The sequence below is a fragment of the Diplotaxodon limnothrissa genome, linkage group LG2 (genome assembly GCF_057381915.1).
Source record: "Diplotaxodon limnothrissa isolate DT_005_m linkage group LG2, D_limnothrissa_male_GT1.1, whole genome shotgun sequence".
Taxonomy (NCBI): domain Eukaryota; kingdom Metazoa; phylum Chordata; class Actinopteri; order Cichliformes; family Cichlidae; genus Diplotaxodon; species Diplotaxodon limnothrissa.
In genome coordinates, this window is record NC_140597.1 from 32,247,041 (window position 1) to 32,268,471 (window position 21,431).

General features: G+C 39.1%; 1 protein-coding gene across 1 annotated transcript; it reads left to right on the forward strand.

The window, feature by feature from the left end:
- Window positions 1-799: 799 nt before the first annotated feature.
- Window positions 800-21,329, forward strand: pcdh2a39 (protocadherin 2 alpha 39). Its single transcript, XM_085371217.1, has 4 exons — window positions 800-3,343; window positions 6,723-6,787; window positions 10,189-10,274; window positions 19,785-21,329. The coding sequence occupies exons 1-4, from the start codon at window positions 800-802 to the stop codon at window positions 20,090-20,092; spliced, it is 3,003 nt and encodes a 1,000-aa protein (XP_085227343.1). The 3' UTR covers window positions 20,093-21,329.
- Window positions 21,330-21,431: the final 102 nt, after the last annotated feature.

Sequence of the window (21,431 nt, forward strand, 5' to 3'; positions counted from 1 at the left end):
CCCCCACTGTATTTTCTGTGATATAAAACTGGAGTTAATAAAGCCCTCTTTATATTGAACAAATACACTTAATATTGTGTCACACCTTTATGTGGATCCCTTCCTAAATTGGTGCATTTATGTGTTTCTTTTATTCCAAAACACATCTCTTTTCGTTGGAGTAAAGCGTTTTTGTGTTGTTCTGGATTTGCATAAGCGAGGAAGTCTAATTTCCAGGCTGCTTCATAAATCAGTTTCCCAGCACACAATGAAAAGGGCGGTGGCACTCACAAAAAAAGAGGGAAAACGATTCTGTTCATTTCTTCGAAATCAGTACACAGATGCCGCTGCAGGTTTATCTTGATTTGTAGATTAGACATATCGATAAAACTACCGAGGTCTGGTCTTTTGAAGTTTAATTTTATTAGACGGTGTTTGATTATTTTTGTCGGAGGTGCTGAAATGCAGTCAGCGTCGTTTGAGCGAGAAGCTGGCCCTCCCCCTTTGCCCACAGACAGCATCGCCACATCGCAGAGAGAAAGAGAGAGAGAGCAATAGGCGGCATCTGTGAAAGGAGACAGGCTTGCTAGAGGGATAGATTCGTTTAATAACACCACTCAGACAGACAAAGCAAAATATGGATGCGGAGGAAAAATTTTCATTCATGCAGGCACCTGTGAAGATGCGGTTTTTATCCTGCACATAGTCGGAGTTATGCGCGGTCTGTTCCCTCGTTTTTAATGAGGCGGGTGGGGACCAACAGTAAGCTGAAAAGGCGGAAAGATTTCTCCAACCCGTCCGCAAATTCTGCCCGCCTGCGATGGCTGTGACGGCGCGATGCTGTTACAGTGTAAAAGGGAATGTGCCTTTTTCTTTATATTTGGTTATCGTCGTACTCAGTGGCCTTACAAATGCACAAATTCGATACTCCATTCCAGAGGAGCTGGAGAACGGAGCACTGGTAGGTGACATTGTCCGAGATCTGGGTCTGGATCTAAGAAAACTTTCCACTCGACGCATCAGAATTACATCGGACAGTGGACGGAGATATTTCACCATAAACCACAAAACTGGGAAACTGGTGGTGAGTGACCGCATTGACCGAGAGACATTTTGTGAATTCAGTGGCACCTGTTCACGCAGCCTTGAGGTAGTATTAGAGAATCCGCTTGAGGTGCACAACGTGGAGGTTGAGATTTTGGACGTGAACGATAACGCGCCGCAGTTCCCTCGAGATGAATATCAGCTTGAGGTGTCCGAGTCCGCTGTGCCCGGGTCTCGTTTCCACATCGAAGGCGCTCAGGATGCAGATGACGGCTCCAACTCTGTGAAGCAGTATCGACTCAGCTCAAGCGAGCACCTCACTCTAGACGCAATTAAAGCCTTCTCTAATAATAAGCACATTGAGCTCATTCTCAAAAAGTCCTTTGACCGGGAGCAGATGCCCTCTCATCAGCTTATCCTGACAGCAATGGATGGAGGCACCCCACAGCGAACTGGCACGGCCAAAATTAATGTCCGTGTGCTCGACGCTAATGACAACTCGCCCACATTTGACAGCTCTGTGTACAAAGTAAAACTGTCTGAAAACTCTCCAAAGGGTGCACTTGTAATCAAGTTAAATGCAACAGATCCCGACGATGGCTTAAATGGCGAGGTTTTTTACTCTTTCAGCAATTACACGCCAGAAAGAGTCAGACAGATGTTTTCTATGGACACAGACACAGGGGAAATTAGGGTAAAAAACAACATAGACTACGAGGAGACAACCTCTTATGAAATGTATATACAGGCAATGGACAAGGGGCCAGCCCCCACAGCAGTACACTGTAAAGTAGTTGTAGAAGTTTTGGATGTCAATGACAACATTCCTGAGATTGTACTGTCTTCACTCTCCAGCCCTGTACGTGAAGATGCCCGGGCTGACACAGTGGTAGCATTGATCAGTGTGATTGACCGTGACTCTGGACCAAACAAGCAAGTAACCCTGGAGATCATGCCCAATTTGCCTTTTAGGATCAAGTCCTTCCGCAATCACTATACTATTGTCACATCAGCTTTCCTGGATCGTGAAACCATCTCATCCTACAATGTCACAGTCAATGCTGTGGATGGAGGCACACCACCCCTGTCATCTCAGATGACCTTTAAAGTGGATGTTGCAGATGTTAATGATAACCCACCTCGTTTTGAACAAACGTCATATACTGTTTATATTACAGAGAACAATGCTCCTGGTGCATCTCTCTGTATTGTTAAGGCCACAGACGCTGATGCTGGAGAAAATGCACGGATCACCTATACCGTCCTCAATGACAACAACCATGGCATCCCTATCGCCAGCTATGTCAGCATCAAACCTGATAAAGGTGAGGCCTATGCCCTGAGAGCCTTTGACTTTGAGAAGCTGCGAGAGTTTCACTTTCAGATTAAAGCCCAGGACAACGGTGTACCTCCCCTCAGTCGTGTGGCCACAGTTTATGTTTACGTTATGGATCAGAATGATCATGTGCCCAGGATAGTGTACCCACCTGCCAATGGAAGCCGCACTATGGAGACACTAATGAAGAACGTTGAAGCAGGAGTGTTGGTTAGCAAGATTACTGCATGGGATGGTGATGCTGGGCAGAATGCTTGGTTACTTTATTCCCTGGAGCAGACCAACACAGATGTTGATCTGTTCAAGGTGCATGAGTACACAGGTGAGATCCGCACCACACGGCGTGTCATAGAAGATAACTCCACCTCCTTCATTCTGACTGTACTGGTGCGCGATAATGGACTACCCCCACTCTCCTCCACCGCTACAATCTATGTACATGTGTTGGAGTCCCCTCCAAAGTTGGCACCTGAAACCAAACGCATCATCAGAGCTGACAGTGGCCTAAAGCTTTCCAGTGTCACTATCTACCTCATCATTGCCTTGAGTGCCACAACCTTTGTATTCCTGGTCACTATCTTTGTGCTGGCAATTGTGCGATGCCATGCCTATTGTACCCAGCCTGGCTCCTGTTGCCCTTGTTGTGTGTCCAAGAAAAATGTGCCAGAAGGAGGCGCTACAGCAGCTGGAGGTGGGGGCGCAGCAAGAGCTGCAGGTGGAGGGCAGCAAGCCAACAATGTGGCCCTGCGACGTGACCTGAAAGTGGAACCACATTATATTGAAGTGCGGGGAAACGGGTCTCTCACCAAAACATACTGTTACAAGACATGCCTGACTGCCACATCAGGAAGTGACACTTTTATGTTCTACAACACTGGACGGCCGCATAGTGGCACTTGGGGTTCAGGCTACGTCACCAGTCACAGTGGACAGAGCCAGATATTTGTACGGCGTCTCAGTATGCCAGATGCAACAGCAATTCAGGTGTGTTTGTGGTCTGATCTCTGTGTTTGTTATTTTAGATTTCTTTAACACTAAATGAAGCACACCATAAAAATAAAATTCTCAGGGTTTTCTCTTCGGCAGTGTTTTAGCAGTGGGGCTGTGGGGCTGTGATGTTTTAAAAATATATTGCATGGTGCCACTCCCTGTGATTGGTTAGTTCTCTTAGTCTAACTTTGTCTGCTAGGATGAAGAAATTGTTTTCATCATGATGTTAATGGACATAGTTTTCATCTTCACATTCCTTATCTTTAGGTGTTGCATCTTGATAATGGTTTGGTATGACAATGTGGATTGCTTCTCTGGATTGTGTTGTTATTTGAGTGAATGGGTGTTAACATTTTTAATTGAATATTTGGTAGACTACATATTGTTTTTCTGTGTTTCACAATGTTTGATGATTCACGGTTTAAAATTTTGAAGTGTGTCTGTCCTTCACAGTAAACACTGAGTCTGTATATCAAGGTGCAAATCCTCTCACTCACTGTATCTTTCTTTCCCTTTACTTATTTTGTTTTCAAAACAAACTGGTAGATTTAGCATTGCTTGTTCACCTGTGACCCCACACAGCCTGTGCTGTTTGTCTAAGGTCATCTTTGTGCCACAGTATTCAGTAGTTTTAGAGGGCAATGGTGGTCATCTCTAAAGACAGAAAAAAGGAGACAGAGAATCTGTGAAATAGTGCAGTTTGCCAGCTGTAAGAGCCCCCAGTCCCACTGCACCAAAATATCCGCTTCTGGTCACGTACTTCTTTGGTACTAAAGAATAAGCTGGGCTCTGGGAATTAGTAAAGAATACAGAAATGAGGCAGAGACTGAGTTTCATTCAGCATAGAGCTTCATTTTATACATTTATTTCTTTTCTCTTCTTTCTTTTTGTTATGTGGAAGTTTGAACTGTTTGCCTCATTTGTAGTTATAGTGAAACGGCATTATTTTGGATGCACATTATTATTATTATTATTATTTTTTTAGTAATTATGTTTATCCCAGAGCCTGTCTGAAAAGTGCCGAGAATGCAGGAGAGATTAGGTGATAAAAAGAGAGCTGGAGAAAAAGGTAATTGTTCAGCTATCACTTGAAGTGTTCCTCATTAAATGCCAGTCATGTTCGATCTTGATATGTAATTAAATGGAAGCGATGTGTTTCTCAGTGCTGTCCGTGGATTGGCTGCCTCCAAACAGATGAGGCGGGGGATAAAAGGTGATTGGACACAGAGTTGATGGCGGAGGTGTGAGCTCTGTATCCATGCTAGGAGTGTTCACTCAGAAGGAGAGGGAAGAATAAAGGAAAAGGCGAGAAAATGGGAGTGCGACACTATTCCTATTCCTTAATTTATCACGTATTGTGAGGCAAGGAAATTAATATACCGAAAAACCCCATGGGAATTTTGTTTTTTCATCTTCACTTAATTCATATTCTCCCTTTCAAATGATGAAATAGGATGCGTTGATTTCTCATTCTCTTAGGTTTTTATTTCTTTGTTGTGTTTGTTTTTGTTTACATTTACTATGTGAATGCTTTAGTTTTGTGGGTTTGTTTTTCCTTAGGAGGAATACTAACTAAATTACCAACATATTTATGTTCCAGATGTTTCTATCTAATGTGTGTATAGTCTACTGTGTGTGATTTCATTTACCCCCATAAACACCATCCGGCCAGGCAGACCAGTTTCCCTTTGGCCACTGCTGTGTAGCAACAGGGCGAACATTAAGCAAAGCTGTTTAGTTCCATTTGTGGACAATCTGGTCTTATTTGTAGAGGTTATTTATTTATTTATTTCTTGTTCTACCCTCTTTATTTCAATTGTTTACAAAGTAAAATGAGCAAAATAACCTGCGTTAACTGTGTATTTAATGCCAAGCTAATGTCTTTTACTTCCTTCTAAATTACTGATCTGTTCACTGATTGCTTTTTGGTGAAAAATTGTCTCCATATAATTAAGTTCACCTTTAGTTCCTAGTATGAAAAGATGCTACAGCACTCTATATCCCTGCAGACATTATCCTCTGTTTGAAAGACTCCAGGAGGAATACCAGGCTTCTCTCATTAAGACCAAATATTGGATTTCAAGGGTGATGAATGTCCACTGCAGACTCATGGAGGTCAATGCAGCTTCAGTAGCAAGTGAACATCTGTCATATTTGAAAGGAAATGGGATTGTAAATGGGTCTCTTATGAGCTGCATGGCCAGGCAGGGGGGATTTAGTGTCCTTGGTCAGGTTGTTTTGTCTTTGTCAGTGGTTTAGGATGAGATCTGAGGAAATGCTATCTAATCTCGGTGATGTGGTTGCTGCAAACAGCCCATTTTGACGCAATTTGAGTCTCATCTTAGGAAGCTGCAAACAAACAATTAGTACTATAATTGCTTTTTTCAGGATATATGATGTTTTACCTTTGTGTCTGAAGTCTCATAATAGGATCTCATTAACAAATTGCACCACTGACAGTTAATCAGAGATTGTGGTGCTCATTTATCCCTCTTTTGTAGAATTGTCTGAGTCTAAATATAGAGGGACTTAATCTGATATCTGCCCTCCCCTCCCTCTTCCTTTCTCCACCTGTGACCTTCACTGGGCTGAACTAACAGAGGGAGGTGGGTGTAGAGTAAAATATACACTGGGCTCTTCACAGTTACCATGGTGAGATGTGTCAGACTCACTCAAGCAAATTGTGTGGCAGTGAAACTCAAGGTTTTTATCAGCGTAAACAAGACAGAACAGAAGGAACTCAAATACAGAAGAGTAGGTGGTGAATATATAGAGGCAGGGTAGAAAGGGTGGGTCTTTGGTGAGAAGGAAAAATCTAGCTGATGATACTGTCTTAAAAAAAATACTGATTAAGCATTGCTGAAAAACATGCCCAGTAATCGTCTGGGAATGGAGAGGAAGCAGAAGAGACGTTGGGTTAACAGCTGAAATTTGAGTCGATCATTAATATATAAAACGAAATAAGAGTTCTAGTGGTGATAAACACACAACACCCAGCTGAGTCCAAGAGGACTTATTCTGTCTGTGTGGCTTCAGGTCTTTTGTGAAACACTACAGAGTTGGTAGGCTGCTGGAGGTAAATCTCTCAAAGTCATTTTTCCTTCAAAGTGATGGATGAGAGTAGGGAGGGAGGGGGGAAGAAACTAGTGTGTGAGGATAGGAGGCCATGAGCACACCTACATGATTCAATCCATCAGTCATTTTTCTGCAAACGAAGAGGCAAGCTATCGCTGCTATAGATTGTGGTTGGGTGCCTTAGCTTGTGTGTTAATGTGTGTGTACTGCACTAGGAGTTGTTGCCATGACTTATTAATGAGATGGTATTGGCTTTCACCTGTACTTAAGACTAAATTTCTCTCACTCTCCCTTGCAGCCCAAGGCACCAAATTCAGACTGGAGATATTCAGCCTCCCTGAGAGCAGGAGGTGTAATGCAGAGGTAAGGATCCAATTTTACTTTGTGACTTTACACTAAAAGTCTCTTCATACCTCACTAGTTGATTTCCAATGTTTGGTGAAAAACAAAAGGTAAACAAAGAAAAAAAAATCATATTTTCAAGATTTAAGCCAATAATTAATTCCTGCACAGTTTTATAAATGACTGATCTGTAGTAGTTGACAAATTTTATTAATCCCCATATATGGAAGTTGCATAACCTATTCCCAAATAGTATATAGAAAAAGATTAGTGTCATATTTAAATTCTATCCGATGTAACATCTAAACATTAAATAAATGAATGCAAACCCAAGTTAAACTCGTCTTCTTCCAAAAACAAGTTTTGCTGGTGTCATTATCCCTCCAAATATCTGCATATAAAGATATTGATCTAGCATGCTTCCGCATATTATGCGGAGTAATTTTAAAATAAACAAAGACCTGCAAGTACATTGGGGTTATTTACAAGTTTATTAGTTGAAGGGAGTCTGTTATTTTTAGAGCAGGCTGTTATTTAAACATTATCTTAGAATTGAAGCAGAAAATATATGCATAGACAATAATGTATATTTAAAAAAAAATAGCTTTTTTTGGGCAATGATACTGAGTTGACATTGAGATCTGTTGTAAAGGGTATGGAGTTTTCCCATTCCAATGGCTACCAGGCAAAAATTTAAAATATTTAACAAAGCCTACCCAGCTACATATCAAACATTTAGCCAGGTTAGGCATTTGCATTCATTAATTCCAGTAAGGATTATCTTTGTGCATTCTTCGCAGTGATGTGAGTGCTGCCTTAAGTGGAAGGATTTAATCTTAACATCACCCATTAATTACCATTTTCCACTGTACATTATGTTTATTAAACATATAGTTAAGGTAAATTTAGAGAATTTAGAGAAGTACCTTAGATTTTATTTAAGCATTTTGTTCAAATAAGCAGAAATAATTAATCTTTAATACTCTATAGGAGAAGAGAGACACAGCAATAAGAAATACACTCAGGAATTGCTCTATGTTACCATGCCCAGATGGGGACCGGATTGGAGGGTTAGAAGCAGAGAGGGGTCAGTGATGTATGAAGGGCAGTTTTTTGGGTGGAAACATAGCTACAAGGAGACAGGGAGTGTGCTGCATGACCACGGTAGTGATCGCATTACAAATTACAAAATCGAGGGTCATGCTTATGAGATGGCACCATAATTACAAACAGTTACATGTTTAATGAGGTAGGAAAGTTATCTCTATCTAACTATCTCATTTATTGCTTGACTAAATTAATCTGTCCTCATCTTACAGATGGTGGCATTTAAAAAATATCAGAAGTGTTAATGCCAAACAACTAGAAACATTGCTTAAGACACCCATGCTGAGAAACACTTTGCCTTTGTCACTTTGTCTCTCCTAAGGCCCTTGTGCATATGTATATGCATGTCATAGTGTGTATGATTAAAACAGCTCCAATCGTTATTTATACTCAGTGCTATTGTCCCACCTGTATTTGAATGGAGTGGCACATCTGTCTTAACACAGATGCAACCTGAAACACTGAATCGAGTGTTGGTTTCTTTTCATTATTCAAACATCATCTCTGTAGATACAAATATGTATGTACTCATGTATGCGATCTGATGCCAGATTATTAACATCGCATCATCTGAGTGTCATTAATGTTCCATAGATTCCCTCATAATTACAGCGGGGATTATTGAAGTTAATGTGTCTGAGTGAAACAGTCTAATATAGTTAATCTTTCTCATGACTGACTCTCGCTGATGTGTTTCAGGTTGACTATCACTAAGCATCACGGAATTTTCATCTGTTTATACAGTATCAGAATCATATCTTGTGTGAGAGGCTTTGGATACAACACCCGAAAAACCATTTAATAGAAGTGACCTATTTCATTTTTTTAATCTAATCCCTGGGGAAAGCACATTTTCTCCTGTGTGTTATAAAAGTATGAGAGTATGAGTTAATTTTGAGATCATAGTAGTTATGAAATAAAACAATAAGTGGCTGAAAAATCCTGAAAATTGATAAGACAGTGGTTGCAGACAGTAGGAGAGGGTTACAAGGGAAATGAGAAAAAGAGACTACCATTAGGTGAAATATATACTGTCTGCCTGTTGCCACTGTAATGTGCTTTAATATTTAATCAGTGTACCCGATAATGCTGTGTTTTAGCAGCGCTTAAAATTCCATCCATCACCAAATCGCTTCTCGTCATGCATCAATGCATAATCTAGTTCTAGCTGTATACTATTTTAACTGTTCACAGTATTAAAAAGAAAAGAAAACTACAATATAATCAGTTGCAAAACTTTACTTTACTACACTGGTTCTGGTTCAGATTTCTGATAGACATTAGATTTCTTGTTTTAAAACACAATCACTGACAGGTTTTAATCACAGAAAGTACTGCACATGGATATTTGTAAAAAGAAAGAAATAATTTTCTACATATCTATTTTTAAGCTGATAATTGTGAGAAGAACTATAGTCAGTGCCAAAATTTGTGTGGATCAATGAATTGAATTAAAGTAGAAGCAGGCTGAGAAGCAGAATAAAACGATGCTTTAGAACAGCAAATTAAGATGGTATGTATATTTTGTAAAATCATTTTATATTGGTAACTGCATGCTGTGATAGCCTGCCATGGGATAATGAATCACAGGTATATAAGTGTACAGTTTAGGTGAATTTTAGGTGAATTCACCTTTGAACAGAGGCTCTCTCATCCTCCCATCCTTAGATAACAGATATTTGGGACACCTTTTAAAGACATGTAGATATAACCAAACTGTGCCCTCTTTTTTAAATAATTTTTTTTTTTTTATTACTAAAACCACAATGTCTGAGCCAGACAGTATAATCTTCCACTTTTCAAGACAAGGCAGACACAGTGAGATTGGACCATGGTTTGTAGTAGAATTTCTGTTGTTGCTTTTTAACACTACACAGATTGTGGTGTTTTTCAGTAGAGCAGAGGGTGTTGGAGTCCCACAGAGTTGGTGTGAAAATGTAAGAACAGCCCTCTGTAATCCATAATCCAGAAAATGTTGGGAAAATGTAGAGTAACTACTTTAATCTTAATCTGAATGAAGCTGTTCTGGGATTTCTGCACCATTAACCAACCCCCACTGTTATTATAGTGTGTATTAAAAGAAACATATGGAGATAGGAAAACTGGATTTTGAATCCATACCTTGGGCTGTGAAATTCAGATGTGAAATCTTAACATACTATTAGAAAAAACTTATCTTAATGGATATTGTTTATAATATGTGTGCAAAAATACTTTTGTGATCTTTAATATGCTGATGTGTGTGTGTGTGTGTGTGTGTGTGTGTGTGTGTGTGTGTGTGTGTGTGTGTGTGTGTGTGTGTGTGTGTGTTTCAGTTCAGTGCATATGGAGGAGTCCTCAGTAATGCAGGGAGCCCAGGGGGTTCTGGTTCAGAACTGGCCCACTGCTTCCAGTGCTGCTGGTAAGAATCTCTCAAGCTACTTCCACCTAGAATAAGCACAGTTAATTATACCTCTGGCTAAAGATTAAAAATTAAATATACATATACTGGGAGGTTTCCATGATACACATAGTGCTAGTTTAGTCCAGAAAGTCTAAAACAATGCTCAATGATTCTGTGTTAAGCACAATTCTTGACACAGGTTCATACAGTTATGATGGAAATTTCTGTTAATAAAGTATGCAATGCAAACATCCCAGTTCTACAGTCACGAGAGCTCTGTCCTTGGGACGTCTCAGCTCCTCTTTTATACCTTGACAAAACAACTCTCTGTATCTCTTCAGTTACGACAGTTGCTTATCCGACTCAGGTTGTTGCTGGGCAGGGAGGACTCGGACTATCTTTCTACAGGAAGCACCTGGGCTGGTCTTGAGCATAGCAGTTGAGCATAGCTAAGCAGTTACACCAGGTCATATTGATACACATGTGTCCTTCACCTAAAAAATAAAAGATTATACAAAATTCTAAAATGAAATTCTAAGCACCTAAATATAAATGTGACAATAAACTAGAATTTTTCCTATTACAACATGCAGTTAAGATTGTCATACACCAACAACAGCACATCATTTAAAGCTTATCAAGGAGTGTGTACAGTGGTTATCAAATACAGGACTGTAATAAAACGATCAAGACAGAGATACCATCTACGAGACTGCCTGACCATCTCCTACCGCTTCCTGCTGCCAAAGGGAAAGGAAATGACATGTGCTAGGTAGGTGGAGATGGATATCTCTGCTCTCTTGTAGCAGGAAGAGAAAAAAATTTAGAGAAGGAGAGGAAGTGAAAGTGACAATAGCTGATTGAATTATCAGCAAGACGTTTGGGGAAGCACAAGCTACTGATTCACAGAGGACAAACATTAACATAAACACATTAGTGAAGCGTAATTATAAATGATTACAGTCATCCTCCTTTAAATGTGGATTAGGGATGAGCTAAATGTAATAGCATTTTTCAATATTTAAATGCATTTGTAATCTTTTAAAATTGAGATAAAAAAAAAATCAGATTGTATCTGTGCATTGTTGCTTGCACTGAATGCAATCATATGCAAGTCATCTATTGTTGTTGTCAGGTATTATGCAGATCCTGCAAGAGTGAAAAAGCCTCAAAAGGGCCACTATGCCATTGTGACTCATAAAGTTAGGGATTTATCCTTAATGTGCTAAACAATTATGACAATAGAGTGTTCCACTCAAAGATAGAAGTCCTTTTACTTACAGAAAACAGGAAATTATACATTTTTAATATCTGGCCTTCATTAGGGTGAAAAAGACCTTGTTAATTATTCAATGAAATACTGCAAAGAAGATTATAGGGAAACAATTCCTGCAAACAGTGACAGCACGAAAACAAAAATGCTAAATGACAGCTTTTATGTGAGCTCTTACAGGCATTGTAATGCCAATCGCAGTGCATTTCCAGTGCCCATAACTAAAATTTAGAAGACAGAATTAGCACCCTCAACAGAGGGATTTCAGTTGTGAACTCTTGACTTTTGTCATGATCATGGGATCCAAAAAGATTAGGAGTTAAATAGAGAAATAGTGGAAAAAAGTGCAAGTGAAGACAGGCGAACAAATGAGACTGACATATGTACATTAAGAAGGTTGTAGCAAGGATGAAATTGCAATTCGATTTAGATAAAGAGGTGATTTGTAGTAATTAAGAATGTGGAGCTGGCATGGCCTGGTATCTTTTATAGACAGGAGGCGGTGGGCTCAGCAGGCAGACAAACTACCCACACAGAGACTACTGTTTCTTCCTATCCACACATGTATGCACATCCTCCTCCGCTGTGCCATCGATTTCTTGCCTTGGCTGAGGACTTACAGCCTGCTGGCACTTAAAAACCTGCAAGATAGAAAAGAGAGGAATAATTCAGGGATAAAAATGTCAGATAATATTAAAAACATTTTGTTTTAGTGGAGGAAAATAATGAAAATGATTCGTGTTTTTACTTTCCTGTTGATTCTGTTTATAATATCTCAGAAATGAGACAATGTGAGATAAGGATTAAATGTGGCCTGTCATAGGCTGTACTGTTTATAATAAAAATCATGTTTGTTAGGCCAGCTTTAGAGTTGATTGTTAAGAGAATATTTTGGGTGGTGAAAGTAAAGGATGCTGTTCTACCGCAAAGTCCGTTTCATTGCTCCAGTGTGAGACGCAGAGGGACAGCCGACAGCGCCCCTGTTTTTTTCTTTTTTATTTAGTATATACGGATTTGCAAAGCGGTATCAATTTGTGTGTCTGTTTTGTTGTCTTGTGTTTTCATGTGTATGTGAATGTGTCTGTGAGTCCTTGGCTGTGCTTCTAAGTGTGTTTTGGCTGCCTGCTTTGTGTGCTGCTCCTGCTGTGACAGATGGAGAATAGCCCACGCCCAGATTAACAGGCCCATATTAATGAAATCAGGGTTCTGCTTGGTGCGTAACTCTCCCTCTTCCTCTCCTTTGTCCATTCCTTCTCGGTCTTTGTCTCCTGCCCCCGTCTATATCACAGCTTAGTCACTAAACCAAGCACTCATTGGGACTGCACAGAGAGCTGCACAGCACTGCAGCAAGGGTGATGGGAAGGAGATGGGTAGGTTGTAATGCAAAGGGTTTGAAATAAAAATCCTATCAGACAATAACAGACAAGGTGAAGATGAAGGCAGGATCAGAATGATTGAGAAGAAGTGAGAAAGAAATATGAGTCTCATGTTGCTGGGAGACAGAGTGATCCCAGTATTATTTTCCATCACCATAAGCACTGTCACCATGACTCCTTCTTATGTCCTACTGCTTCACTGGAGGATGTAGTTTCCATAGCAACCATTCATGGCTGCTAATATTGGCAGGGCAGGCAGGAAGGTGGGGAGAGCTGTTATGTTTGGGGGGAGGGGGTGCAAACATATGGTATGGGACAAAAGATAATGGAGAAGAGAAAGCACGCTGGGGGCAAAGGAAAAAAGCACCCTGTAGCATCAGGTGAAGGGCAGTGGGAGGAGGTGAAATCTCCATGAGCAAAAGGGAACGAGAGAATTAAAGGAGAAAGGGATATGTTTAGATAGTGAGAGTTGGAGTGAGGAGGGTGACCTACATTCATTGGGGCGGTGGTGTACTGCAGAGGTGGATGCAGGTTTTGTGTTTTCTGTATTACGCTAGATCTTGCATGCAAACTGAAATGTCCCATATACACAGAGGAACAGAAAAATGTTTTAGACTTAATAGTGACCAACTACAGTGGCAACAATTAACTGAAGAGTAAAGTAAAAAGGACAACTCTGAGGGAGACAGTTTAGAGAGATGCTGCATTATACTCATTTAGTGCCTCTTCCCTTAATCCTATAATTGCTCTCCAGAAAATAGGAGCATAAAATCGTCATTTACATTCACTTCGTTAGTCAGTCTCATTTGAAAGGAAGTGTGCATTTGCATAGGTGGTAGGTAAAGAAGACTTTCCGACAGACTAATGGTCAAATTCAAGGCCACGTGTCATAATTTCTTGATGCAGTTTTTTGGTTAAGTGAGTGGTCTTAAAACTATAATATAATAATCAGAGAAAAATATGTAGTGAAACTAAGTTGACTTAATATGAGTTTAGTATGAAAAATAGGAAATTTGCTGATGGTATTATACTGACCATAAAATTAGGCTAGACTCCTTTGTTCTGCAGATTTTTGGATTAAAAAAACATATGGCCTTGGGAGTTGGGGACTGAAAGGTGGCATGCCATAACACTGTAAGAAGAACTATTTTAAGGTGTATCTAATGTTTGTGTGTGTGTGTGTGTGTGTGTGTGTGTGTGTGTGTGTGTGTGTGTGTGTGTGTGTGTGTGTGTGTGTGTCAGATTAAAGGTAAGGTAGAACAGTCTAGAAGCTATGTGGGACTGTTTCTGAATTTCTACTCACCATCTGCCTTCTATTCCTAGCTCAGATATTTACTTTCCTTTATTGTCAGTCTGTTCTTTTATTCCATCCCATATTTAAATATCTTGCCAGTTCTCTTACTTTTCTCCCTCTCTCTGGAGAATAAATCGATCTCCACTTTCTAAATGTTGTTGTTATAGCACCTGCATGGCTACATAAACCCTATACAGACAAATAGGAATGTCTCAAACTTCTACTCATACACTGAAAATTATTGTCATTTTACATTAAATTTAAACCCTGTCTCTGGGGACTTGTGTCCACCATCTGCCACATGATCTAGGTGGGAGCAAATAGCAAGGTGATCAGTCTGGCATGAAACCCAAACAGACACATCCAGACACATACATACTGCATATTAATGCATAATTGTCGTTGAATACCTGCAAACACCTGCAGCTGCATAGTATTTTTACCCTTAGCTGTATCCTTATTTCATTTGCCGTCAGCACAGTTTAGAATGTGTGGTGATTTATTCAGCCACCCAAATGTATTCTTCTATCAACACAAAGACAGTAAAAAAAACTGGATGCATGAATTAGAATTAGGCTTTTAGGTATACGGTATTATCACATTTTGTTTTTATTAAAATGTACACACACTCAATGCTCAGCACAGAACAGTAACAGAGACTGGTGCTATTTTAGAAAAGGGTGTGGTCCCACTGCAGTATGGTAAAAGCAAAACAAAATGCACCTTGAGGATCTTTTAATACATTTTTTTCTCTGCTCCCACCCTCCGTTTTGGTGGTGAGTGCTTCATATCTGCATCCATCCTTGCACATTCTGGCTCCTTTTTCTTCCTCCTCCTCTTGCTTCTCAGCTCGTTATGTAACGCTGCACTGCGCTCCACTGCGCTTCTGCCCGAGTGGCCGATGGTAAGGCAGGACAAGCGGATGAATAAAGTAGATGTGGCAAAATGGAGCTGGGGTGATTTGAGTGGCTGTGAAAACCTTTGGCTGCACAGGGGGAGCAATGGGACATTTGCATGCAGAGAAGCACGACTGGGGACTCCAGAGATCAGCTCAGGAGAGCACTGACAGTAACCCAGACTGCTAATCCAAAATTATTAATTGGAGTGGCTTGTATCTTTCTAGCAGTGCAAAGGCAGGAGGTTTTCAGACAGGGGCAATAGTCATAACTATGAAATACATGAACATCTTCATCGCTAATGTGCATGGTAGTTATCACTGATGGACAAACTGTTTAATACCCAATCACATTGATGTTACTATAAACACTGTTAGACTTGATTAAGACTCTTGTCATTAACTGGAGGGATGGCAGTTGGATGACTAAATTTCCATGCTACATTAGTTGAAAGGTCAGGGGAAATGAGAGATAGACAGAGGAAAGAGGGTGTGGAGTTTTAGTGTGCGAAAAACATGAGCATTTAATATTGATGCAATAATGTTGAGATCAGTGTTGAGTGAGGCAAGTGTGTCACCACTGTGAAGTAAAAGATACAAAGAAGATGGAATGAAGAGACATACAAGCACTTTTATATTTAGCACATCAAAGTGCTAAATATAAAAGTGACAGATGTGCAGTTACATCTCAGATCTAATACACATCACTGTCTACTGTAGTTAGTAACATCAAAATGACCCATGAGCCTTACAGAGTTGGGATTCTGTTATGATATTACCTTTTTAGTTGCACCAGAGCCGATCATGACCAGACTATAGTCTCACTTGACCCCACATCCCTATAATCCCGCATAACACAGTGTCTTTTTTTATTAGTGTCACTCTACTCAGCCTTACTGTTTCCCATCTGCATGCTCCCAGCATGACTCATCACTCTCCAGGGTGTTATTCCGTTTATGATTGTAACTTTGCATGGAGGCACTGCTGTCTCATCAAGTTCACACATTGAATTAGACAGGTAATTTCTTAGAGGCAAGAGACTGGACACTTTAGAGCAAAGCTTTGCCAGTATTTCAGTGTTATGCATTTTCATTTAGTGCTTCAGTTTTTCTTTTCTTTGTTTCTCCTCTGCTTTTGCGATTATAAAATCAGTCTTATATTTCTGCTGGGGGGAAAGGGATTGATTGATTGATTGATTGATTGGTAATTTATTTCAACATGTGAACAATATACAAGTACATTTAGAAAAGAAATGAGAGAAAAAAAAATATACTATACAAATTACATACAAAAAACATTCTGATTAATTTACATGTTGAAAGGGAGTGGGAAGAAGTATACACTTATTTAATCCCACCCCTGTCCCATAAATTATCAGTGAATATTTAGTCAGCTTCCTTACTGATATAATTTGTAATAAAAATAGTGAACAGATTTCTGATATACTATATACTATAATATCACATCATGAATTTTTTGTTTGTTTGTTTTTAAATAGAGACATTCACTTAATTTAAATATTTTCCTTTTCTTTATAGATCGAGAAGATCATATTTTTATAACTCTTTTTGAACAGTTTTATGTTTGGACATTGCTTTAATTCCATATTCAGTTTGTTCCATAGTTTCACTCCTTGAACAGAAACACAAAAGCCTTTTCTTGTAGTACGTACCTTCATTGTTTTGAAGTTACAAAAACCCCTTAAATTATAACTTCCTTCTTTCAAAAAAAACATACTCTGAATATTACCTGGCAGTTCTTTATTTTTTGCTTTGAATAGAATTTGTGCTGTTTGGAATTTCACTATATCGTCAATTTTCAATATTTCAGACTGCAAAAATAGTGAGTTTGTATGTTCCCTATAACCTGCATTGTGGATGATTCGAATTGCTTTCTTTTGAAGAGTAAAAAGTGAATGTAATGTGGTTTTATAGTTATTGCCCCAGACCTCTGCACAATAGCTTAAGTATGGTGAAACCAGTGAACAGTAGAGAATATGAAGTGATGTTCTGTCGAATACCTGTTTTGCCTTGTTTAGTACTGCAATGCTTCGTGATACTTTGGAATGAATATATCTTACGTGAGCTCTCCAGTTAAGTTTTTCATCTATTATTACCCCCAGAAATTTATTTTCACTGACTCTTTCAATATCAACACCATTTATTTGAATCTTTGCATTAGTATTTAAACTACTATTTCCAAATAACATAAGTTTCGATTTATTCAAATTTAATGATAATTTGTTTTTATCAAGCCAAGGGCTTATCCATGGGAGAAAGGCTGTCATCTTAATAAATGTGACTTTTTCTGTCTCTCGGTCTACATTTAGAGAAAGCCTGTCTGCCCTGATCTTCTCAGTCTCTTTGTCAAGTTCAGTCTTCTCTCTATAGCTCTTACAGCTGTGTTGTCACAGTCAATGAAAGCATGATATTTGCGGGCTATAGCAATGGGGAATGATGCAAATACATGGCCCACTTAATTATTTTCATTTTTATTTCAATGATTATTTTTTTTATTTTTTTTAGTGTATTACTATTCATTGTTTCTTAAAGCCCAACCAACTGTCTAAAACACATATATTCAAATTGCAGTGTAATAAAGTGCAAATGAATATGCAAGTGTTTACACTGGAGAAGGTAAAACTTTAAATTGCTTATTTGTTTCGCTTGAAAATTATTGAAATGTTGAACCGATTGTTAGTAGGTGCCTGGTAGTTTCTCTATTCCACCTAATCATGTCAGCTATTATTCAAATTTGAAAAAAAAATCCTGTTTTCTGATTCAGCTTGGGCAGTTTCCCAACAAGACAAGCTTTAGAGGAGTACCCGCCTCAATCAGCGGGACACATCTCATCCCAACTAATAAGTTTAAAGGAGGGAACAAGTCTAAGAAACAACGAAGACATTTTTTTTTAAATTAAATAGAACATAAGAATTGGATTTAGTTTATTATTCTTCAACTTGATGGAACCCGAGAGTTTGGGTGTATCACTCTTTCACTATAGCCACTATAATTCCTATCAATGTAATGTTTATGTGGGTTATCCGGATTTATTGAAACAGTTCCCCCAGTTCTGCCTTTGCTCACATCTACTGTTACATTCATGAAGTGAAAATTATGTTTTTATGTCTGAGGTTCTTTTTTAACTACACAAGATAATCATAATAATCATAATTAAAAAGTTATATTTAGTGTATTTAAAAGTTTTCTGTCACACTGGCTTAGTATTACGTTTTCAACAGCAGATTAATGTTATGGCCCTGCAGGCCTCTCAGGTCTTACTTTGGTAAGACACATTTTTACCAAAGAACAACAATTTTCTTTCGCTGCCTCAGTCGAACCTCCCATGTGTTTGTGCATCTCCTCTGGCCTGTGCATTAGGCCTCTGTATTAGGCACTGAAACGCCACAAAGCAAATTTAAATGTCAGGAAATTACCAAACAGTGAGTGCTGTTGAGTGCTTTCTGTAATAGTTATAGAACTGCCACAAAAACAAAGCCTTTCATGTTTGTATTTAGGCTGACATTTGACTTGAAATAAAAAAAAATTAAGACATAGTGTGTAACATGAAAGCTCAGTAGGTAATAAAAGAATAAGATAATTTTGGAAGCTGGTATTCTTTACTCTGGGTACTGCATGAGGTCACACTTCTTTTCCCAGACTCTGTTACTTTTGGTTGAATAGAGCCGTGTTCAGTTTATCTCCTCTTTGCAAAGAACACAGAAAAGGAGTCAGAGTAATATAAGGAATATGAAAAGCAAGTGTGGCAAGTAGGTAATTTCTGTGAGGAAAGAACCAAAGTGACTGTGCCTTATGTTATCATGTTCTGTGCAATAACAAAGTACCAACCAACTAAGTAAGGATGTGATCATGCATTGAAGCATTGTCAGGCTGGCTGTCCAGGCCTTTCGAAATACAGCTGTTTGTGACTGAATAATGGTGTGTTATGTCTGCATCCATTCATAAACATGCTACCATTTCTAGCAGTGCAGTGTATAACCCAAGAGCTGGCTGCAGCAGCTAATACATTATCTAATAAAATTGAAATGTTTCTCCAAGGTAAATTCCTCTCACAGCTTCAGTTCAAGACCTTTCTCAGCTTTTAACATAGTAATTAAAGTCATATTAGCTTGGATAGGTAGGGAGATTTTGATTTACTGCCCACTTTATATTTTCTTTCTTTAAACCTCCCACAAAGTTCAACCACTTCCCACCTTTTATATCATGTCATGTCTGTTGTTACCAATAATTATGTACTGATAATTTTTTTTTTCATTGACTGCTGTGGAGATCATTGACATTTAACTGCATTTGGACTTTTAACCTAGTAAATCTGATTAATGTATATGAATGTGAAGGACAGATTTTCCCTGTGCTTTTCATTTACTTTGCAGTAGCAGATTACACAGTGATTGCCTCTTATAGGCATGCTTTATAAGCTAAAATGATTACTTTTATCTGATATCTTTAAGAAATTAAGAATCAAAAATATAAATCTGATGACATGAAGACATTTGAAGGACACAGAATAATGGAAAGGATGACCATAAAATACCACCATAGTTTACCATTATTTTTTTTTTTTGGTAGTAAACGTACAGTGCTATAGTAGCACACAGCCACCACTGAGTCATTTCAAGAAAAAAAGAAACGTGATATAAACTATTATTCCATCTTTTCTTTTCTTTCAGATGGTGAAGGAGGAGAGGTTTCGCCCCCGATGGGTGCTGGCGTAGACAGCAACAGCTGGCACTTTCGCTATGGCCCCGGTGGTCCAGGTGCACCTCCACAACACCTAAAACCTGGAGAAGTTCCCCCAGAAGCCTTCATTATCCCTGGCTCCCCTGCCATAATATCTATCAGACAAAACCAAGGAGGCGAGGACGACAAGAGTGATTTCATTACCTTTGGAAAGAAAGAGGAGGCCAAGAAGAAAAAGAAGAAGAAGAAGGAAAAGAAAGACAAGAAGGATAAAGGAAAAGATGATGGAGATGAGTAGATGAGAAGAGAATTAAAACTACAAAGTAGAAAAGGGTGTTGTTAAAACAGAGGTATCAACTTAAGTCCACTGGGAAAAATACATTGTAAAACTATTTCCTAATTTCACATTTTGATCATAATATTAATTTAAAAATCTCTCTCCTTTGTGAACCTGGCCTTTTCAAGATTTATTTTACCTTCAGTTCCTGATTGTGGTAAATTACAGATCTTGCCTTGATTGAACAAATAATACAATACCTAATAAAATTATAGCGTTTTCCCCACACCCCTATGTGCCTACACACCCCAAGTCAACTCACGACATCCTTTAACCCACTGGGCTTATTGGCACCTCTGTCTTACCCCATCCAAACTAAAGTGTATAAATCACTCCCTCTCTCTCTCTCTCTCAGAGGAGATGAGATGCTTTTACGAGAACAACTAAAAGCTGTGCCAGCAAAGGAAAAGAAGAAACAAAAAAAAAAAGACTGAGACAGATTTCTGCAGTCTGGAGCTGGACACACTCTACTTGTAAATATCATGGGCGAGAGTCACCTAAATTAAGGCTAACAAGAAACTGCTGCAGATTCCTCTGGTAATTACCAACAGTGTTTCCTGAGATCTCAATGAAACCACATGCACATACGCATGCTCACATATTCAAACATGCAAACACAAACTTATCATGAAAAAGTGGACACAGAAAGCACTTGACACTAAGAGAGAGGGAGCAAAAAACAGCTGGCATAAAAGAAAAGTGCTTGAAACCAGACACTGCAAGCTTTTTGCCCTGCACAGTTGCCTATGAGGTGCACATCAACTCTCTCAGGATTGATGCAGCATGATTTGCAATCACTCTGTATTTGCTCACTGCATTGAAAGAACACATCTTCCGCCAGAACCCCAACTGAGGAATGCAGAGAACACTGGAAAGATGGAGAGAAGACACCTCAGATTCTCCTGAGTATCACCAAGGGGAGAGTCCAGCAGGGCTGGCACATGACTCCATGCTGAGTCAGTGGACTCTAATGAAAACTTTGAGTTCATCAGGAGAGTCTTTGATAACACCATCTTTCCTCCCCCGCTGCAGCAAAAGCCTAATGCTTTCTGCTTTGAATGTTTGGTAGCAACCAGTCCTTACCCAATACCTTGAGTTTACAAATGCTCACCTGCTTGTACTTGCCCCATGCTGCCAGGAGCCATCTTCTCCTGCCCAAACCGCCTTTTTTTGTGACAATGAAGTTTGTAAACATGTTATGTTTTCATTCATTTTCTGAAGAGATTCATTATAACATACTCTTTTTTTCTTCATAGCTTTAAATGATTTTTGCTTGACATACCCATCACCATTTACCCTC